We start from the raw sequence: 20,742 nt of genomic DNA on the forward strand, positions 1-20,742 counted from the left end.
AGGAGAGACATCCGGTCCAGGAGTTACATCGCTCTATTTCGAAAAGTTGAATGGGCTCGGTCGTGGTGTCTGAGTTGCTACATGCAGTGTCGAAGCGGGTAAGCCCGCCAAGGGGCCTTCCCGGGAGTTCGAGCCACCGTCGTCAAGCTTCTATTTGTGAACGCGCATTTTTATTTGTATAGAAAACAAGAGAAGAGAAGACATTGTAGTATCACATTCGTAGGGATTATCATACCGCTACCCTGTCTATATACGGCGTATTTGGATATATATCATGTTTCCCCTTTAATAAATACACTTTTAATCTATTCCTGTTTATCGGGGCACTTCATTATTCAAACCATTATCAACCCAATCCTCCCCCATCAGTGTGCGGCACGGATACCAATATACCCGTGGTATCCGGGTATATCCTCGAGTATATACCTACCCGGCGATATTTTGGGAGTATCTGGGGTATCCGGATACTCTCGAGTATATATCCGGATACTTGCCAAGAGTTGCCAAGCCTAGTTAAGGCTTCATTTTACAGACGTCATCTCAACGTTATGCTTAAACTATAGCCTTATAAGCATACTAATACCCTTAATATCTAGTTATTACTTAGGCTATTTAGTAATTCTAGTAAACACTATAGCCTTAGAATAAGAATTTAGTAATATTATAGTATTATTATAAAAAGGTAAAATAGGTTATTACTACCTATAACATTTACTTTACTTTACTTATAGAATTATATATAAGAGGCTAATAGTAATAGTAATAATGTTAATAATAAGGTAAATAAATAGGTATAGGGAGTATAAGGAGTATAGGGAGTATAGGGGGTATAGGGAGTATAGGGAATATATAGGGTATAGGGGTTAGGTCGGTTAAGGTATCTTAAAAGCTTCATTTTATATGCTGCTATTCAGCCTCATGTATACGGATATATACCCTACTCTACCCGTGAGATCTTGGCCGGATACATACCCTACCCGTCGACATCACGGATACTACCCGGATATGTATCCGCCGAACACTGTCCCCCATTTACCTCCCTCCCCTCACATTTGCGCTACACCACCCCTTGGGATTCCTCCCAGTAGCTGTCCCCGGTATCCTCCCGTCGTCCAGATTCACACTATCATCTACCCTTATAACTACATCGCTTTTAACCTGAATTCCCTTGATTTCTTCTCTACTCCCCTTCTTTATAATCCGATCCTCACTGCCTACGCTCGCTAGCTCCAAGTCGCTACCCAGTCGATTAAATGAGCCATCCTGGGTACCGTAGTGCGTTTGTGACGACGCGATATTGCTCTCGTTCTTGCCTTTTGTGCCCGCTGTGCCAGCTTGTCCGCGGCCAGCTGTATTTGATCGCGAGTTCGAGCCGTAAGGACCTACACCGCGACGCGAGTCGATGAATATGCGGATAAAGAGACGTACGACAGGTGCGCACGTCGCAATAAGGATACAGTAGTTCTCGATTCTGCGAAACAATGTTAGCTATAGAAACCGAGGTGATCCCGAAGGGGGGTGCGTGCTGAAGCTGATGAATGTTCAGACACTTACTTGACCCACAGCACGAATGGAGGAATGTTATACGTGAAATCCAGGCGATCTCCTAGCGCCTTCAACAGGTAAGTCTTAACGATGCTGGCCACTCCACTGAGCACCAAAGGTCCAGAAAGCGTAGCAGTCTGCCACAAACGCCGCGATTTTGTCGTGCGGTCGAGTTCTCGAAAGCGAGCAAAGAAGCTGCTGCTGTGATGGGTGCTAGAGCGGAAGAGAATTTGCCATAGTTCGAAGGCGGAGACGTATGCGAGGGAGAAGTCGATTATGGTATTGAAGGCACCTTGGACGAAGCCGATAGTAGCCTGGACCGAAGGGGCCTGGCAGATGACCGAGCCGTCGGTAGGGAGGGGATCCCACATGTAGTGGAAATACTTTGTGCGGTCGACCTAGACAAAGAGGATGAGAGAGGACGGGAGATGGACTATGTGACACTTACCAATCGATATGGATTGGGTCCGCATTGCAGGACGATTTGGAGGATGGTGAAGGAGTTGACAACAATTTGAATAATCGCACACATTATCAGAATGCGCTTCGCTTTCGTGTTGTTGATACCGAAGCACTGGTAGAGAAACCACATCATTCCTGTGCGAGATATCATTGAGGCGGCAACGGCTGCGTCAGTGATTAGAACTATGCCATAAACGCCAAAGGCTGTTTGTGGCACTTACCAACTGGTTGCGATGCAAAGTCCCACTTCATTGATAGGTTTCTTTCCTCGTTCGATAGGTAGAAGAAGTGCCTTCCAAGGCCATGATTTGCACTGTAACTGAGTTAGGGGGCTACAAATATGAGGGACTAAGGCCTACCTTTTTTGAATTAGACACATGTGGAGGATCTCGCAGGCGTATGCAAATAGGAATATCAGGTCTTCAAGTCCCCATACCCTCTCGGGCGAGGAGACCTTGGGAAGAGCCCAGTAAACCCATGCTTTCACCACAAATCGGAAAAGTAATACGAGAGCGACAACTCCAGTGAGCACCTGCAATGAAGATTAGACAACCGCTTACTTGTAATATCGAACCTTCCAATTCTTACCCAGCAAGCCTTGAAGATTCCAATTCCTGTAAGTGAAAGTCAACTGCCGCGGTTATTCGAGGAGCCCATCACAACCCACCAATATCTACATCTCCTCCTTCTGGGCGTGGGATGTCCATGGCCGAAGCCTATCTTCGAGGCCAAACTGTCGCAGCCCTGCAGAACAGATCGGAATTAGAATCCAACCAGAGCGCGAGCGCACACCGACTTCCGTTTTAGGGTAGGCAGGAGCTCAATTGGATATGAACACATTGATGAGGACGGCGTGTCATTATAACTGACGAGGTGGATGAAAGGAGTTAAAGTGCATCGCCATGTTACTATATCTGTGAACCGGTGCGCGATTCTCTGAGTTTCAGGAGCACAGATGTGCTGGGAGGTCTTCTTCCGACATCCCGGGACAATATCCCAGAAGATATTGTGTGCCGCCGTGGGAAGGGGGGTGAGAGGGTGTAAGAAAGATCATTATTGGGCCATCTCGGTTCGCCAGAAAATCCCACCAGCGATGCGTCTTCAGACTCAATGAGTTGTATACTTGGAGAGTGATTCGGCAGGGTTCATGGGAGGACAAGATACAATGCCTTGTTTGTACTGGACGCCACCGAAAATCCTTGTCTCACTTCAGTATCGGCGAATATCCAACCCGCTCCCAGTGCCAGCTCGTAGCGGCGCCCATAAAACCTTGCATACTCTCCCGCGTTCTGTAATATTTATCCGTAATTATGCTTCCTGGACCGCCGGAAGATGCCATGCATCGTAACTTGAGCCTAAGAGATATAGTAATGAGTATTAGCTTGCAAAAGTGGCCAGGGCAACACGCGTCGCACAGCTCAGGACAGGTGGTAGTACTGTATGTAATGCTGTTCGCTGAAGAAGTTAGTAATTGTGACAAGGATAGGGATGATTATCGACTTTGGCCTATTTTCGTGCATCCTAACCCTCTTCAAGTAACATCCAACCAGTTATCGTGCTCAAGTGGCTAGACCATGTGCGCGCGTGTAAGCACTTCCTGACGAACTTGTCATTAACATATAATAACGCAGTAACGTCGGTAACATCGTCGGAGTCGGCCGGTAACCTTCTAGAAAAGCGTTGCCCCATTTCACTGAGCAGCGCCGGCGACTAAGGGAAGTGGGCGGGCTCCCGTCTATCCGCTGTCAACGAAGGAGCTATAGGGATCGGTTGCGCTACAATAGTCTCCTATATGGAGTACTTGGCACTTGGAGATCCGCACGCACTGGGTAAATCCACTTGTATTTACCCAGTGATCTGCGCCCAGCCGATGCGCACTGGCTTATACTACAGTGTACAGTAGGCCTGTGTTAAGGACGTGCGAGGTGTGGAGACATCCGCCTTGTCCTCGTCATCATCGACTACTGAGTTTACAGTACAACAGTTTGAGCTTGTGTGTGCATGGAATATACGCGGCCATACCCCGAACTATCCCCAAGTTTAGATGAAGATATGCCTGGTAAAGCAATCTCTCTTTCCCTCTCCTTTCTGCCAGCCTTCCCACCCCAAAACCTTTCTCTTCGGTTGCTATTGCTGTAATTATCTCTTGCCATTATGACCCCACCCCCAGGAGCACTCTTAGCGGCTAAGGTCACAGCAGTAAGTCATTTCCAGCGTGTATGGTCGCCATCTAACAATTGCACAAGGCGGGGGCACTGGGCTTCATTCCTGTGGTTGTCCACTTTCGATTATTTGAGACGCTGGCAAAGATCGGCACGGCCGCCAGTTCAACGGAGATCTTGGAGGCGAATAACATTGAGCGTACCGAGGAGGAAAAAGCCGCATCGCCACTATGTGAGCCTCTCCCAAGGCAGATTATAGAGAGTAAATACTGACAAGTACTATAGGTTTGAAGTTGGTTGGTATGGCTATTTCTCTATCATGAGAATACTGTGGCTATGAGCTGATTGCGTTCCAAGAGGACACACTATTCGTTTTATCAGGACAGGGTCTCGTTGATCTAATCTCAGACAATGTCTTCGCCCCAAATGCAATCACGCATCACTGGGCATCACAGCCTTCAGCGCCACATGGCGCTCTACACTTCACCACGGAAGTCCTCCTCGCCTCGGCCTTTCTGATGCCGAAGCTCCAGGCCACACACTTTGCATACCCCTTAGCTGATGCTGATACGCCGTACCAACACGCGTTCTCTCTCCTCGGCGAAAAGAGCCTTGCCCAGCAGCACACTTATAGCATCATGGAGGAGATTGGGCGCATGGACTCCTTCAACATTTTCATGGACGGTAAGTTTGGGTCCTTTGGGACACTGCCCGAACGTCTTCAACGGTTCGGCTATGATCTCGATGCAGCCATCGGAGGGACCGAGTCCGACGTAGTGATGGTTGACATCGGAGGCGGAACCGGAGCTGCTCTTATTGAGCTGAAGGCCGCGTATCCCCACTTGGCAGCATCATCTCTCGTAGTGCAGGAATTCCAGACAGACCTCCAAACGCTCGACAGCGGCATCACGCTCCAGGAATGGAACTTCAAGACTTCCCCCCAGCCTATACGTGGCGCCCTGATATATAGTCTCACACACATCCTCCACAACAACTCTGATCTAGAAGCATTGAAGCTACTGAAAAAGCTAGTAGATGCCATGGAGCCGTACTCGCGACTTCTAATCCACGAGTTTTCAAAGAACAGTAACTACGGCAATATGCACGGGACGATGGTAGGGCTATATGCTGGCAGATTGAGGAGTGCCGAGGAATGGGCCGCGATGGCGGAGGTCGTTGGGTTAAAAATCACGTTTGAAGTGTATCCGGAGGCTGGGGAGGGACTTATTGAGATGATGAAGGTTACTTGATGTTACCGTAGGCTCTCTTAGGGAAAGTTGTGCGGTGGAAGGCGCTGAGAGTATTTTTCTGGTAACGCACACACCGCGTTCCAATGCCTTATACTTTCCTTCAGTCGCTGATCTTGTCCTGTATCTGTCTGAAATCTCGAATCGCCCTTCAGTACTCCTTCGTCGAAAGTACTGTAACCCGCACTGTCCCCCACACTATAGAGATCGGCGTGCTGTGTATCCATTTGCACGTTGGTGTAGTACTCCGTACAGCAAGCTTTCCATCGAGCCGCGCACTGTCATTTCCGCCATAGGCCCACATGAAGCAAAGTGGGAGCGAACCGAATCCTTCCTTGTTCTTCTCACAGAAGGTGTCGTGGACTAGCTCCTTCCGTGGCCAGCAACGAGAGCGTTTGTTTGAGCATCGCCAGGATTGGCCACGATGCACTATGTGCACTATGTTGGAGAGGTCCGTGAAATCAAAAATCATTTAGATGTGGAGCAATATCGACGCACTATAGTCGCACCAAACATGCCATATAGTGGTATGAACCGGGGACTGACTGCGAGCTTACCGGGGCCTGTCAAATGGACGATGGCGCCGAATCGCGTCCCGAAGACGGGCGGAAGGGACGATGTGGCGGCCATGCGGCCGTGGCCGCGGATTAATTATGGGAGACACGACTTTTCCGTGTGTCCTCATCCCTGTTGCTGCGTCAGCCAGCAATATGCAGTGCTACCAATTACTGGCGACAACGGATCTTTACCCACATATGGCATGTGTTTCGGCGGGGATCCTCGACGGCGATAGTCACCAATGCGCCGTGGGGGAGTATCGCACTGATGACACTCATAAATTGAACCTAGTTGTAGAGTTGGATCATCTCAACCCCGGCCCCTGCATACAATGTATGATCGTTCTCGCCATGTCTATTCCTCATTTCCTGCGTCTGGTCCAGCCGCGACGTGCGACTGTCCCGACTAAACCAACAGGGTGCTCGGAGGTTGTTGATTTGGGCCACTTTCTCCAACTCAACCTCTGCAATATCCGTAAATCTATTCGGTTATCAATATTTGAAGACTCCAATCCCTAGCTAGACGTTGGGATATATTCTTTTCTATCACTTTAACTTGCGTGAGCTGCATTCGTCGCCCATCCGTTGAAATCAAGAGGTATAGAGCCGTAATCTGGCTCGAGTAGCGCGTCTGCGAAAATATTGACTCCGAGAACAATGTCAGAAACCACGCATCATCAGCCCGCTGTCACTGGAGAGGATAGCAAACCACAAACGCCGGAGGCTAAAGAGGCTCAGATCCTGGAATCAACTACACCGACTGAGGATGTCGTCGAAAAGATCTCCACATTCAGCGGCGACTTTGACCCCAATGATCCCAAGAACCCCAAGAACTGGAGCAACACGCGAAAGCACCTCATTTTCGCGGCGCTTATGTCCAGCTCACTCCTATGTGATGGGTAGGTAGTCGTGGTATTTTCCCCTCTGGGATGGTGAGCTAATGCAGACACAGTGGAATGACATGGGGCGCAACGCTCCTGTTTCCGCAGAGTCTTCAATGGCAGATCGAGCTTAACAAGGCAGCCACCAGCATGAATTATGGCATTCTTCTCCAAGGGTTTGGTGGTATATTCGCCGTTCCTCTCATTGAAGCTTATGGGCGGTCAGTCTCCTCACTCCTACATGCTGACCCCGGACTGATATGTTCTCCAGCCTCCCAGTCTGGTTCTGGACCCAGATTATTGCAATGGGCATGGTGATCGGCTGTGTGCTATCCCCAACCTTTGAAATCTTCACAACATTCCGCTCCATGCAGGGCCTCTTTGGCACCGTTCCCCAAGTCATCGGTCTTCCAATTATATACGACATGTATCACCACCGCGATTGGCCGCGCATGATCAATATTTGGGGCACGACGTTTCTTGTGGGTCCATTCCTTGGCCCGGCCATTGCTGGCTACATTCTGTATGGGACTGGAAAATGGGAAAGTTCATTTGCCGTTCTTGCTGGTTTGTATGGCGCGAGCACGCTTGCTATTTTGGCTGTGGGAAGGGAGACCTATTATCAAAAAGGCATGAAAACCCAAGAGACGCCACGATGGAAGTCATTTTTGGGACTTGGAAACACTGGGACGCTGCATAAGCTTTCCGCTGTCGTTGAGCAATCCAAGGCCCTCGTTATCATGATCTTTACGCCCCCAATGCTCCTCGTTGGTACGTCCCATGCGAATATTTGCTCCGTTTCAACCATGTAGAAGCCCATTCACTAATTCTCATAGGTCTTGCAACAATGGTCAACTTTACTTGGCCTATCGGCATAACCGTCACAATATCTTCATTCCTTCTACCACCGCCATACCTCCTCACGCCGGTCCAGGATGCCTCTATGCGCTGGGCCGGAATCATCGGCGCCCTCCTCGGATTCGTTTTCGGCTACTTCTTCAACTCTTGGATCTATTTCTCGTCATCCGCGTCTGGCGTGTCCCGCCGCGCTAACTGGCGCCCCGAGTACCGCCTGCACGGAGTATGGGGTCCGATATTTAGCATGGCTATAGGGCTCGTAGTATACGGACTCACGCTCAACTTCCAAAAGAGTTGGGTTGGTCTTGCATTTGGTTGGATCCTCGTAAACCTGGGAATGATCGCGTCGACTGTGGCCATTACATCGTTTGCCCTCGAGAAGTATCCAGCTTATGCAACGATCGTCAGTGCGATTATCAACATGTGGCGCACGTGTGGTGGCTTCTCGGTTGGATACTTCCAGCCTAGTTGGATTGCGAGGAGTGGGGTGGGTGTCGTATTTGGGTTGCAGGCTGTTGTTGTGAGTGTTTGTATTGTGCTTTTCATTACTCCAGTGATCTGGCTGGGGAGGAGGGAAGCGGCGAGGAGGATTGTGTCTGTAGGAGTGGCGTAAATGTACTCATGAATGGGAGAGTGTAATAGATTACCATTCGTCTAAAAGCGAGGAATTTTCGAGGCTCGATTGAAGGAGCGGTATTTTCAGGCGAGATATTATTGTTGCCATGAGATCGGAGATAAAATATACCACTTTTCTCACAAGCAAATGTAGTACATGTATGTGTAGCTTTGTCGTTCATCTTCAAATGCTATGCCTTATTTGTACTTGTTATGAAATCATTATTGTAAAATTTAAAATTTAAGATACACAACGCCATAGAACATACTATGCTACAGTGTAATGCAAACTCGCTACATGCCTCTACTCCACCTTTACGATGGTAACTCCACCGGGTGCTGTGCCCCATCCATCTCAACCGGAGATTTCATCCCATTAACCTCATGCCAGACAGGCGGTAGCGGCTTCTCATTCGGGCTTGCAGGCATCTCATGCCGGGCCCATGGAAATATGCTCGCGCGTGAGCGCGCATCATTACTTGCATTCCCTTCCGTATCCTTATCAACTCGCCTTTTTCGCCGCAAGCACATTAGGCAGGTAACAAGCACCCCAAGCGCTAAAAGGCAGCCTGTGATGCCGACCCCGAGGCCAATTTTCGTGGCACTTGAAAGGCCTCCCGGCGTAGGTTCATTAGTCGGAGTTGGCGAATCCGTGGGACCTGGAGTGGATGCTGTAGTGGGAGATGTTCCTGTTGGCGTAGATGTGCTTTTTGGCGGGGACGTTGATTCCGGCAACGTAGTTGGGGGTGTGGAAGACGGCGGTGAGGTGGATTCCGAGGAAGTCGACTGCGAGGACGAGATTGCCTGTCCTACAACGGCCGCGATCCTGGTTCCAGTTCCATCCTTGCAACAGCTATCATTCCCACCACCGCAACACCAAGAGCCATCACTGCATTCAGTCAGCGCAACGTTTTGTGCAGCGGCGCTGCCATCCACGCCGGCATCCTGATATCATAATTAGCATCGCCTGGTTTCATTCCTCTAAAGAATAGGCGTACTTACACCATCAGTTGTGCAAAGATTAGACAGACAATTTGGGCTCTTCCACGTAGGATCGGTGCAGCTTCCGCGCCAGTATAATGGCGCATTTTCGAACGAGTTCAAACAAAGCCCATTCTCCTGACATGTGTCTGGCATAACAACCCCGCCCGTCCAATTCGTGCCGCAACACATACTAAATTTTCCAACGACCTGGTTGCATGGCTGAAACGCAGGATTGGTGATCTTGCTGCCATCAGGATTATAGCAGGTTGCCTGCACAATTGCAGGCAGCAATACGCACGCAAAAAGAATAGAAACAAGAAAGGGGCGCTGCCCCGTCATGATGAACGTAGTTGGAGAGGAAAGAAAACTTGCATCTTGAGAAAGATGCGGATGGACAGAAAGACATACTAACTAACCATGGCATATCTTTTTCGGGTTGAGGAACCGGAGATGTACCTGCATCAGGAGGTTCGTGACATATAATGCCGCGTTTATATTTACGTGAGCGCTAACGGCTTCGATGTTACTGGCTTCGCTTATAATGGATATTCTCAAAGTAGTAATGTTCGGGGAACCGCCTAGACTAGAGCGGGGAAAGTACTCCAACCTCATCACTCCTAATCCAATCGGTTAAATCGGACTTGAATAATCGCGCGCCACTAAATAGACCTGTTATAGACAAGTGCATAACCGCCAAACAGCCTTTACAGGCCTGCGATCCGCTCGCTGTAGCCTCGCGCTATACTGACACATTATTGTCAGGAATTCTTTGCTACATATTACAGACGAGGAAATATGTCACAATGATAGTGTATACCTACAATACCTACAAGGTAAAAGTGACATGTATATTTCTAAACCAGCGAGTCATCCCTCGAGGCGTCTGTTTCGCCCTCGAACAAATGAATCTGTTTATTTCTTGCCTCATTATGCTTCTATAGGCTATTGTTCCTGTCTAACACGTGCCTTAATGCTACATTTTGTGTCTAACGTACTTATATGAATTTCGTACCTAAATGCTCGATTTAGAGCTATGAATTTCGTAAAGTGGCTATCTCCAACGAATGAAATCAGAGGATATTTTATTGCTAAATTATGTTACTGTTCACCACCGTATTGAATTTTCATTTATATAAATCATATAAAGCAACACTGCCCAGACTCATTGCTAGCCCGCTAATTTGCTCAATCTTGCTCACCTTAAACAGTCACATTGCTCATCTTTTTCAACCTCAAGGCCTAGAATCCACCGAGTCGTGAAGCTGACATATCGCAGTGTAGGGGTACTCCATTGCTAGACATAACCCCCAAGGTGCCGGCCCGCTATAATCCTAGCCCTACGTTCCCCGCTAGCCACTAACATTACTACTGGAGTAGCCCCAACTAGTTAATCAAGCAACTGCCAACGCGCTAATAAGGTTATAAACTTCCCGATCGAGCGCCGCAACAGTCATATCGGCCACTCGGCGCAGAAGTATAAAATGTAAGCTCCGAGACCACCGCGTCAGCAACCATGCACGAACGATGTGAAGATAATGATTCAATTAACTATCGTAGTCTTCTCTCTAAAATGTAGTATATAGCATCTAGTTGTTGCCCTCGATGTCTCTCCTCCACAACCTCACCACCAACCTCGTACCCAACTTCTTCACTTCCATAGCCAAAAACTTAACAACCACCGCTGCAAAAATGCCTCTCGTAGACGCCCTCATTATCGGCGCTGGCCCTGCCGGCTTGTCAGCGGCCCTTGCCCTCGCGCGCCAGCTTCACACCGCGATAGTCTTCGACAGCTCGCTCTTCCGCAACGCGCGCTCGGCGCACATGCACACCATCCCGACATGGGATCACAAGGACCCCGCGGCCTTCAGGGGCGCAACGCGCGCCGAGATCTTGGAGCGATACAACACGATCTCATTTGAGGACTGTGAGGTCGCCAAGATCGAGAAGACGGCCACAGGGGACTTCGCAGCTACGGCTGCTGACGGGACAGCATTCACAGGCAGGAGAGTCTTGCTTGCCACTGGTGTCACGGATCTGGCGCTTGGTATCAAGGGTTACGATGACTGCTGGGGTCGATCTATGTGAGTACTCTTATTCCACCTCGGCTTCACTTGATTCTTAGAACTAACATTGCCTAGCTACCACTGCCTCTTCTGCCACGGCTATGAAGATGCTGGAAAGCCATCCTCTGGTGTCCTTGCTCTCGGCGAGAACTCCGCCCCTGCGGTAGCCGCTGCCCTCGCCCGCAGTGCCAGGCAAATCACCTCCAAAGTCGTCATCTACACCTCCAACAACCCTACCGTAAAGTCCTCCGTCGATGCCCTCCTCGGCCCCAAAGATAGCGCCATCACGACCGACGACCGAGAGGTCACCTCCTTCGCTCTCGGCGCTGAAGGCAACGGGATCTCTATCACCTTCGCAGATGGAAGCACAGTCCAAGAGGCCTTCCTCGCGCACAAGCCGCCCACAAAGCTCAATGGTCCGTTTGCGGAGCAGTTGGCAGTGGAGCTGGCGCCTGGAGGGGATATCAAGGTGGCGCCACCATTTGGGGCCACGAGTGTCAAGGGGGTATATGCGGCGGGAGACTGTGCGACGCCGATTAAGAGTGTCATCCAGGCAATGCATATGGGGACATTCGCGGGGGTGGGGATTGCGCATGATTTGCAGGCCGAGGGGCCGAAGTTGTAGTGCGACGACCGCCGAAGGAAGATATAACTTGGTCGTCCATTGTATAGGCCATTGAGAGTGGTAAATTGCGATGAGTTCATGGTGGATAGTTCAGAGAACAATACCTAGCACATTCGTTCCCATTAGAGAAAACACTTCGATTCCACACCATATTCACTGCCCATAAATTCCGTTCATGTTAAATTTTAATTCGTATTTCGCTTCTGATTTCTACAGGTAACCCTATGCAATCCGCACGTAAACTCTTTCATCCAAAACATGGTATGATACTCCAAACAGTACTTACAATAACCAACCCACTGGAAATACCAATATGCATATAACCCCAATACCCTCTTATCAGATCTATGCAACCCACCCATCAGGCCCAACCATGAACCACACCGCTACACCAACGAGAGCGCACATGCCTGCCGTTAGCATACCAGCCGCCGCTCTCCCCGCAGTTGTCACCTCGATCGACCCTCGAACCTTGGCCGCAGTATCCACCGAGTCACCATAATCACCTATCGATGTGCCACCCGTCTTGTTAGTAACCAGGTCTCTTGCGCCAGTCACCAGCAGCGAACCCATAACATCCATGGCACCCATCTGCTGGCCGACTCCCTCACGGCCGTCCGTGGTACCCTCGTACCAGCGCAGGCCGCATGCAGCCCCAACGGCCCCAGGTATGCATTGGTTTGCAGCGGCGACGGCTGATGAGGTGAGGAGGGCCATGATTCTCGGGGCGAGGGAGGGGATGAGACGGGAGGTGGCGCCCATCCAGCGGGAGAGGTAGGCCTTGAAGGACATTTGATCGATGTTACAGAGGGGCTCGCCAGGGCTGGCCTCACAGGGCTCGTACATAATACCTGTGTCCTTCCAGAAGAACTGGGTGCTTGCCTTGTTGAAGATGCGAGTAGAGCGCTCGAGCCACAACTCCGAGTTGTTGGTCTGCGTGTATGTGTTAGCGGGGATGTTCGGTGGGTGAGGACAGGGATAAATGCGGGACATACAAATTTATACATATTCGCAGCGCCGTGCAGCCAGATGCCTGCGTTATAGGACCACTGGGTGTGATCCAGCTCCGTGCAATTCAAGAGATCGCTGCTACCATCAAACACGTCTCCCTTCTCGTTGATGAGACCGACCGACTCGACCCAATCCCACGTCTTCTCCGCCCACTCCGCATATGTCGCGTTGCCGGTGTAGACCGCGAGCCTGCTCGCAATGTTGAACATGGCACCGTTACTGATGCTGTTCTTATAGTCGTACCCCTTGTTGAAGACATAGACCTGCCACTTCAGGCCGCCACCGCACGTTTCCGTGTCCCAGCGACCCGACTGCAAGCTGAAGACGGCCTGTGCTAGCGCGAGCCACTGCGGCTGGTCCTTGGGAGGGTTCTGAAAGTTGCGCTCAGCGGCCATCATGGCTGTCATACCCCAGAAACCTTGATCGTCATTACCCATAGATTTGGATGCGTTGATGGGCATGTAGTTGCGGTCGTCGCCGGCCTGGTGCACCAAGGCTTGCTCGACAATGTCGTTATAGGTCGTGTCGTTTGTGTAGTACCAGTAGTCTATCATGGCTCCGAACATAGCTCCTGCTTCCCACCAGTAGTATGGATCCGGCAGGTAGCCTGGCGTGTCGCCGGGCTTGTAACCGGTGTAGAATGACATCAACTTCTTAGCCACCTCGCCCGTGGCAGCTTTGATGGAAGCTGGAAGAACCGTTAGCACTGCGCAAGATATGAGAGACGTAGGAAAGAGCAGTACCAGGAGAGGCGGGGTCAAATTCAATGGCAGTGGCCAGTTGAGCGCCACCAAGGCAAGCTGCTGCCGCAAAGCGCGCGACGCTCCATAACTTCATGATGGGCGGATGCGCGAGTATGTATGTTGAGAAGAAGAGCTAATAGGTACAGGAAGATCGAGGCCGTATGGGTCGGAAGATTCGGGTTCACAGGCAGCTTCGGTCAACACAGCATTGTCGTCACAACAGAGTCTTGGGGCAAATGTCGCAAAGATATCGTACAGCGAGCGAGTTCACGTAGTCGCAGGAGCAAGAGCCCAAAGGAGCCAGGGTATAAAGGAATGAGAAAACACAGCGAAAGTCAGGAACGAGCGAGAGATGAGATGACGTTGGTATGGCAGTATGAAGGAACAGAGAGTAAGAGAGGTCCAAGTCCAAACCTGACGACGACGACACAAACACACACCCTCGATCGCCAAGGCGCGGCATTGCTGGGCTGGTGGTTGTGCCGCGTATGGATAGGGTACTGTATCGCAAATAGCGATACGGCCTCGTATGGGCTGCACATTTGGGGCACTAGAAGGCCAGCCAAGAGGCACAAGATGAACCATGGGAGTCTTGTGCACACGCACTGGAGTAAGGGGATGGGGTTGGGAGTTTGATGAGTGTGCAGGAATAGCGAGTGTGGATACTTGCCCTTGGTGGAAGTAATAGGAGTAATTGGTCTCACGGAGAGTAGCCAAGAAGGCCAAGAGAAAGGGTGGACATTCGCTGGCCGAGACGGGTTAGAAGAGAGGATGCTTATGAAGAGAAGAAACAGAAGAAGATGAGTTTTAGCATGAGTCGGTTGAGAGTAGATGCGTGGTTGTTATATTCTCTATAGAGTCGAATATAGATAAAGAGTTGACCGATTGACGTCTGGAGAAGATCTCTGGCTCGCTGTCAGAAGAAAAGATGTGCGGTCGCGACTTCCATAAACGCTCGCTTGGCGCTAATTGCCCAAAGCTTGGCTGTTCCATATCTGCACCCATGGACATGTAAAACAACCAGAGCATCAGCACAGAGTCGAAGATTCCAGGCGGTAAAGGTAGGAAGTTCAGTGGAGTCCAGTGCATAATCAGCGGAGAGCAGTGTATTCCGGTGCCAAGATCAAGATTATCACCGAGTCGTCGTGGGCAGCGAGGCTGAGCTGATAGTACGAACCACTACTTTGTGTGAACCGAGCACGTTAGAGGAGGCTGAGCCTCGTGTTGTGTGTAGTTAGCGCTTAGTGCGTGTCTCCAACACGAATAGGGACATTGGCATCGCTTCAGTCTGGAATAGATGGTATGGTCGTGTGTGGTTCATTCAGTGAAGTATTATATTACAGTTTATCATCGCCGGTGTTCCGTCTATTGCAAACTGCCCAGGTTGCTGGAGAGAAGTGATGGGGGATCACGTGGTCACCTGTCGAGCACTCCCCGAGAGGAGCTTCAGCGAACACAGAACACTGATTACAAACATAGGCTTCGAATAGGCTTCATAGAATGCAGAGCGGAGATTCTACAGATCACATCATACTTCCCATGCCGACGTTGTGCTCATACCTCCGCCAAGGTCGCTGAGAGACACCCATTTGAGACCAAAATGATCACGGCACAACACAACACAAACACAACACAACACAAACACGCCAAATTAAATATAAGATAGTAATGTCATTTAGATACTATAAACCTGCCAACATACATACACATCCATGCATATAATTACAGATACCCTCTCGCTTTTAATCCGGGTATCACCAGAACCTCCTCCCGCTGCCCAGTCCCCCCCTTTCCAGCCGACTCTAACCAGTCTACAACTTCATTCCCAGAATCTCGTGCACCTTCAGTGCCTGCCTGATGCTTAGATCCAACATGATCTCCTCGCTACCACCTGGGATGGCGTACGCACGCACATCACGGTACAGACGCTCGATCTTGCCGCCCTGGCCACCACGGCTGTACGACAGACCACCGAAGATCTGACTGGCCTCGCGGGCGCAGTACTCGAAAGTGACGGTGCTCTGGGCCTTGAGACTGGCAATGGCGCCACCAAGCTTGAGCATGGCCTCGGTCTGGTCCATGCGCTGGCACTGGAAGATGAGGTTCTCGAGCCACGCGTACGAGGCCTCGATCTGGCGCGCCATGTGCGCGAGCTTGAGGCGGATGACGGGGTGCTTGATGAGGGGCACGCCGAAGGTGCGGCGCTTGTGGGCGTACGAGACACACTCGGAGTAGCAGACACGCGAGAAGCGGATGCACTGGATGATGATGCCGATGCGCTCGTGGTTGAAGTTGGTCATGATGACCTTGAAGCCCTGGTTCTCCTTGCCGATCAGGTTCTCGACGGGGACCTTGACGTCCTCGAAGGTGATGTAGGTAGTTCCCGAGGACCAGACACCCTGGCAGTCCATGCGGCGAGTTGTAACGCCACCAGCCTCGCGCTCAATGAGCAGCACACTGAGTCCGTTCATGCCGGGTTTGCCGGTACGGACGGCAACGGTGAAGTAGTCGGACCAGATACCGTTGGTGATCCACTTCTTCTCACCGTTGACGATGTAGTGCTTGCCATCCTCGGAGAGCTTGGCCTCGCAGCCCAAGCTTGCAACGTCGGATCCTGCGTCGGGCTCGGTGATGGCGAGGCAGACGCGCTTGTCACCGTTGAGGATGCCAGGGAGAATGCGCTTCTTCAGGGCTTCTGAGCCGAAGTGCATGATAGGTGGGCAACCGATACCGAAACCTCCAATGACGTTCCAGACGAAACCTCCGGAAGCGGCACGAGACAACTCGTCGGTGACAATCAGCTCGTGGAAGAGATCCCACTGCTCAGGGGCAACGGAGGCGACGCGGTTGTTAGTGTATTCGGTAGGGAAGTTGTCCGAACCCATCAGGCCGGCCAGGTATCCGCGAGTGCCCATCTCCTTGTAGATGGCCTCAGGGACCTCCTTGGCCTCGTCCCATTCAGTCACGAATGGCTCAATCTTCTCCTCAACGAAGGCGCGGATCTCGGCGCGCAGAGCAACGTGGGTCTCGTTGTGGTATGGGGAGTGGTACTGTAAATTTCGTTAGTGTGATGTTTGGGATTGGTTGGTGAGCTGCGACTACGTACAGTCTGATACCACGATGGGTCAGCGTATGGGATCATGTCGCCAAACTCCTCCAAAGGCTCGAATTGCGATTTGTCGGCCTTGGCGATGGGAGCGGATGTGGCAACCGGCGCAGCTGCTGGTGCTGGTGCTGGAGGAGGTGGTGGAGGTGCTTCGGACTTCTTGGTATCCAAAGATCCAACCTGGAGCTTGGCCTTGTACTTCTTGAGAATACCGGCTGTTATTCGTCAGTATTTGCACGATAGTGAAGAGGTGAGCTGTGCCATCATACCATTGTGATACTTCCAGAACTGCTTGGAGGCGTCCTTTCCGGCGACCCTGGTGAGGATCTTCTTTCCACCTGGGTGGTCGTCCTGGAACTTGGTCAGGTCGTAGACATCCTCGTCGACGATGATGAACAGGTCGCTGGGGGAGTTATGCGCCGCAACATCGGCGGTGGTGAAGGTTTTCGACATTTTGTCGTTGTGTGGTATAATCGCTACAGGTCTAACAAAAAAAAACTTTCCCGAAATGAAGGAAAGTCTATTAGAGAACAGATAGCGGTATAGAGAGAGAAGAAAGGAAAAAAAGAAGCGGTCCGGAATGGGGTTTATTCATATATGAGGGCCTCGGCGGAAACACAAGGTAATCGTCAGCGCTGGTGTGGCTTTCACATGCTCTCATGACCCCACAGTGCGGAGTTTATAACAGGGATTCCCCCCCGCATTTAAGTTTTGCCGTCCCCGGATTCTGGTTGCATCACATGGCGGATTACGTCGTTATGTTCACAGTATCGTCATCATGTGATCAGGATTGGCTTGTGGGCTGCATAAAAGTGAAAATCGAGTGTAATCACGTGTAATAGCAGGCTTCTTATTGGCGCAGGATGAGTTTCATAAATAGAAATTTGATGTTTATGCTTTATTGGGACCCTCCGACACAATTCTGGCATGTGAATGCTTCTCTTCATACTTAGGCCCGTATGGACTACACTAAAGCTGATGCGGACTAGTCCATCATCAATGCCTCGGCAGACGGTGTATTTTCCAATACCTTTCCTCTCAAATGTTAACAAATGCCAACAAGTCTCACTGAATCGTGCAGACGAGGCTACGACTAAATCAAGCAACTCCCGCGAAATATATGGGGATTGTCTCCAGTCTTCATTTCCGTTAGAGTACTTCGAACAATGCGTGCGGGGGAATAGCCAGTTACCCCATCTCCCCCAGCTTCCATCGCGGAAAGGGGCATAGCGTCACTGAGTCCAGAGTTCGACGCGAAGCTCAACGCGTCTAAATGGTGTCTATTTTCTGTCTATTTAGGTTACTCCCCATCACGACTTGCGGTTAACAACGCGAACCCTATCACCGCCACCACGAACAGGAGATGCCCCATCATGGCCCCAAAATTTAGCCAGCTGCGCGTCCCCGCCCTTCCCATCCCCACACCGCGCGCCGTCCTACGGGCCTCGCCGCCTCTTGCCGCACTCACGAAAGCCTCCCTCTCGAACCGTCACCATATCCGCGTGCTGCTCTCGCTGTTCGCGTCGCGGAACCTGCTGAAGTCGCTGCTCACGTTTCGGCCGGTTAATCGCAAGACTCTAAAACCAGGAGTTCCAATCTGGAAAATGCTTCTCCAGGCGCTCTGGGTGGCTGTCTGGCCAGGTCTGTTCCAGGGTCTGGCGAAGCTCATCATAAAGGACCCGATAGGCGGGAGGGTTGAAGTGGAGGCCTGTCAGGAGGTTGTTAGCGATGGGGATTGGGATGGTGGTGTTGAGGTGGAGGTTCCGGCGGGATGACGGGATGAGCAGGAAGGACAAAATTATACACACCATCGGAGAGCAACTCAGCAAAGGCGGGATTCTTATCCGTTTTCAAACTGCCGGGGAGCACGCCCTCGCCGCTCCACCCTGTCCGCGCCATCAACGCGCTCCACAGGTCACAAACGACAACTTCTCGCCCTTCTGCTCTCAGCGCCTCTCCGACGGCCTTTCCAGCTTCGGCGTACGCCCGGGCTTTCTCGGCACTGCGACCGCGGTCAACACGTCCGTCAGAGCGCGTCTCCTCGGCGAGCTGATACTCGTCCACGGGTGGGGTGGTGATAATGACAATGCGTGGGTTGTGCGCGAGAAGGAGGGGGTGGGAGAGAATGGCAAGGAGGTTCTCGCGGTAGGTTTGGAGGGGAACGTGTTGGTGGCTGACGCCGCCGAGGTGACAGGAGTCGTTGGCACCGAAGAAGAGGGTCTAGTTGGGGGTTAGTGGGGGTTTGAATGGATGGCGGGAGAAATACCATGTAGTCGATTTTGGCGGTGGTGGGGGGAGGGAAGATGTATTCGATTATGGCAAGAGCTTGGTCGGTGTTGTATCCACTGGAGGGGTTGGCAACGGACGTGCTGGTGATTGGGAGACATACCTAAGCCCGCGGTCCACAACGTCTAGGCGGCGCATATAGTCTGTAGCATACAAGTCAGCTGGACTGATGAAAGCAATGTCTACTCGAGCGTCCAAGTTTGCTCCCACGCGTGACTAGATTATGGATGCGTACCATGAGCCAGCTGAGCGCCCAGAGCAAATCCTTTGTTCTGGTCAAAGGCGCCCTGGGTGATGGAGTCACCAAAGAGGAGGAATTGCTTGTACGGGAGCTGGATATTATTAGCTTGTTAATTTAATTCTATATGAGAATGGCCTCGAACGAACCGTAGGAGCCGCAGCAAGAATTTCCTTTGCAGGAGCCTTGAAAGCGACCATGTTGGCGATCTCAGATATGAGTGCGGGGAAAGGGATAGATTAGCCGTGGGTTTCTTCAACGATACCAGAGGGCGAGGGGGAATTATTGAAGAGGAGTAAGTGATAGGGTTCTGGGAATAGGAAGCAGAGATATATGTACAGCCAGTATGTTTGCTGGCCAGAAGTTTGAGAGAAATGTTTGTCAGAGAAGGTGTGCACACAGTATCACAGTTATCGGTCTGGAGGTTAGAAGGTAGAGGGGTTGATTGATACTCGCTCGCCATTTCGGACCAAGTTGGTCCGCCAAACGGAGGAATAGTGCATCCGACATCGCATTAATCCATCTTCACATTCCCCATACGCACAAATTATACTATAAGAATTGTGATCTTATAAAGCATAAGATTACAATTCCCCATTTCCACAAAAAGGAGGCTTAGGAGGCTTTCCCACAAAGATCATCGCTGGATCCGCAATGTTTCTTCCATCTCGCGTGCGCCGACAGGGGTAAATTGTTCCATTGGCCTTCTTTTTTGGCTTTTTTGGAAGGGTCTCAGGTGGGCTGAGTAAGCGATATTAGCAAAGTCTGAAAAAAGGGCGAAAAGGGAAAAAGGGACGGTTTGATCGGCAGCGTGGACCCCTATACGGTACGCTGAAACCGACGCCTTGGGGCCTTTTAAGCCCTTCAAGATCCCTATAATTTCGGGCCACAGAAGGTAATTGGGGAAATGACTTGGCGCGTCTGTTTTGGGGACGGGATTGAACTAGATGCGGCTTCTAGAGCGACCAAATGGGTCTGCGACTGCGACGAAGCTCCATGTGGATATGCACTCCGGCGAGTTTGAAGCTGACTGACGGGTGAGTTGACAGGACAGCAGCTAGTCCTGCCGTCGAGCACAAAAGACAGAAGAGAGGACAGGACTGTGCTTTTTCTGCTCCGAGACAGCAAGGCGACGCACGGCGATAGGGTAGTTGTGGTAGTCCTGCTTGTTGTGTTAGTCCTGCTAGTTGAGCTGGTGCTGTATCGCACCTGTCATGGCATTGCAAATCATCGCGACAGGCTCTAAGACCGGACACCCCGAATGTCTCACAAAAGGGGCATATATATGAATAGCTATGGAGACTGAGACTCTAGAAAATGACGCCGGCGGGACAAGCTCTGTATAACATCCGTATAACA

The 20,742-nt window shown here is 51.0% G+C and overlaps 8 protein-coding genes across 8 annotated transcripts; 3 read left to right on the forward strand and 5 right to left on the reverse strand.

Moving 5' to 3' along the window:
* Positions 1-948: 948 nt before the first annotated feature.
* On the reverse strand, positions 949-3,508 carry VE01_08360 (uncharacterized protein). Its single transcript, XM_059463954.1, has 6 exons — positions 2,596-3,508; positions 2,367-2,539; positions 2,229-2,320; positions 1,994-2,172; positions 1,555-1,943; positions 949-1,471 (listed from the first exon to the last, which is right to left on the reverse strand). The coding sequence occupies exons 2-6, from the start codon at positions 2,384-2,386 to the stop codon at positions 1,033-1,035; spliced, it is 1,119 nt and encodes a 372-aa protein (XP_059319428.1). The 5' UTR covers positions 2,387-2,539; positions 2,596-3,508; the 3' UTR covers positions 949-1,032.
* Positions 3,509-3,839: 331 nt separating this feature from the next.
* On the forward strand, positions 3,840-5,465 carry VE01_08361 (uncharacterized protein). Its single transcript, XM_018277786.2, has 4 exons — positions 3,840-4,206; positions 4,254-4,401; positions 4,455-4,469; positions 4,527-5,465. The coding sequence occupies exons 1-4, from the start codon at positions 4,162-4,164 to the stop codon at positions 5,417-5,419; spliced, it is 1,101 nt and encodes a 366-aa protein (XP_018127308.1). The 5' UTR covers positions 3,840-4,161; the 3' UTR covers positions 5,420-5,465.
* A 612-nt stretch (positions 5,466-6,077) lies between these two features.
* VE01_08362 (uncharacterized protein) lies at positions 6,078-8,446 on the forward strand. Its single transcript, XM_018277787.2, has 4 exons — positions 6,078-6,872; positions 6,926-7,075; positions 7,126-7,625; positions 7,691-8,446. Exons 1-4 carry the CDS (start codon positions 6,631-6,633, stop codon positions 8,323-8,325), a joined length of 1,527 nt encoding a protein of 508 aa, XP_018127292.1. The 5' UTR covers positions 6,078-6,630; the 3' UTR covers positions 8,326-8,446.
* A 77-nt stretch (positions 8,447-8,523) lies between these two features.
* VE01_08363 (uncharacterized protein) lies at positions 8,524-9,812 on the reverse strand. Its single transcript, XM_018277788.2, has 2 exons — positions 9,330-9,812; positions 8,524-9,272 (listed from the first exon to the last, which is right to left on the reverse strand). Exons 1-2 carry the CDS (start codon positions 9,648-9,650, stop codon positions 8,643-8,645), a joined length of 951 nt encoding a protein of 316 aa, XP_018127293.2. The 5' UTR covers positions 9,651-9,812; the 3' UTR covers positions 8,524-8,642.
* Positions 9,813-10,829: 1,017 nt separating this feature from the next.
* VE01_08364 (uncharacterized protein) lies at positions 10,830-12,149 on the forward strand. Its single transcript, XM_018277789.2, has 2 exons — positions 10,830-11,392; positions 11,450-12,149. Exons 1-2 carry the CDS (start codon positions 10,914-10,916, stop codon positions 11,997-11,999), a joined length of 1,029 nt encoding a protein of 342 aa, XP_018127288.2. The 5' UTR covers positions 10,830-10,913; the 3' UTR covers positions 12,000-12,149.
* A 17-nt stretch (positions 12,150-12,166) lies between these two features.
* DCW1_4 (hydrolase 76 protein) lies at positions 12,167-13,734 on the reverse strand. Its single transcript, XM_018277790.2, has 2 exons — positions 12,995-13,734; positions 12,167-12,932 (listed from the first exon to the last, which is right to left on the reverse strand). The coding sequence occupies exons 1-2, from the start codon at positions 13,655-13,657 to the stop codon at positions 12,345-12,347; spliced, it is 1,251 nt and encodes a 416-aa protein (XP_018127289.2). The 5' UTR covers positions 13,658-13,734; the 3' UTR covers positions 12,167-12,344.
* A 1,708-nt stretch (positions 13,735-15,442) lies between these two features.
* VE01_08366 (uncharacterized protein) lies at positions 15,443-17,500 on the reverse strand. The gene is made up of 3 exons (XM_018277791.2): positions 17,129-17,500; positions 16,860-17,074; positions 15,443-16,803 (listed from the first exon to the last, which is right to left on the reverse strand). The coding sequence occupies exons 1-3, from the start codon at positions 17,310-17,312 to the stop codon at positions 15,565-15,567; spliced, it is 1,638 nt and encodes a 545-aa protein (XP_018127290.1). The 5' UTR covers positions 17,313-17,500; the 3' UTR covers positions 15,443-15,564.
* Positions 17,501-18,282: 782 nt separating this feature from the next.
* Positions 18,283-19,819, reverse strand: VE01_08367 (uncharacterized protein). Its single transcript, XM_018277792.2, has 6 exons — positions 19,533-19,819; positions 19,381-19,477; positions 19,249-19,288; positions 19,126-19,204; positions 18,668-19,079; positions 18,283-18,567 (listed from the first exon to the last, which is right to left on the reverse strand). Exons 1-6 carry the CDS (start codon positions 19,581-19,583, stop codon positions 18,437-18,439), a joined length of 810 nt encoding a protein of 269 aa, XP_018127291.1. The 5' UTR covers positions 19,584-19,819; the 3' UTR covers positions 18,283-18,436.
* Between the last annotated feature and the right edge of the window lie 923 nt (positions 19,820-20,742).

This window comes from Pseudogymnoascus verrucosus (assembly GCF_001662655.1).
Source record: "Pseudogymnoascus verrucosus strain UAMH 10579 unplaced genomic scaffold scaffold_47, whole genome shotgun sequence".
In the NCBI taxonomy this organism is placed as follows: Eukaryota; Fungi; Ascomycota; class Leotiomycetes; order Thelebolales; family Thelebolaceae; genus Pseudogymnoascus; species Pseudogymnoascus verrucosus.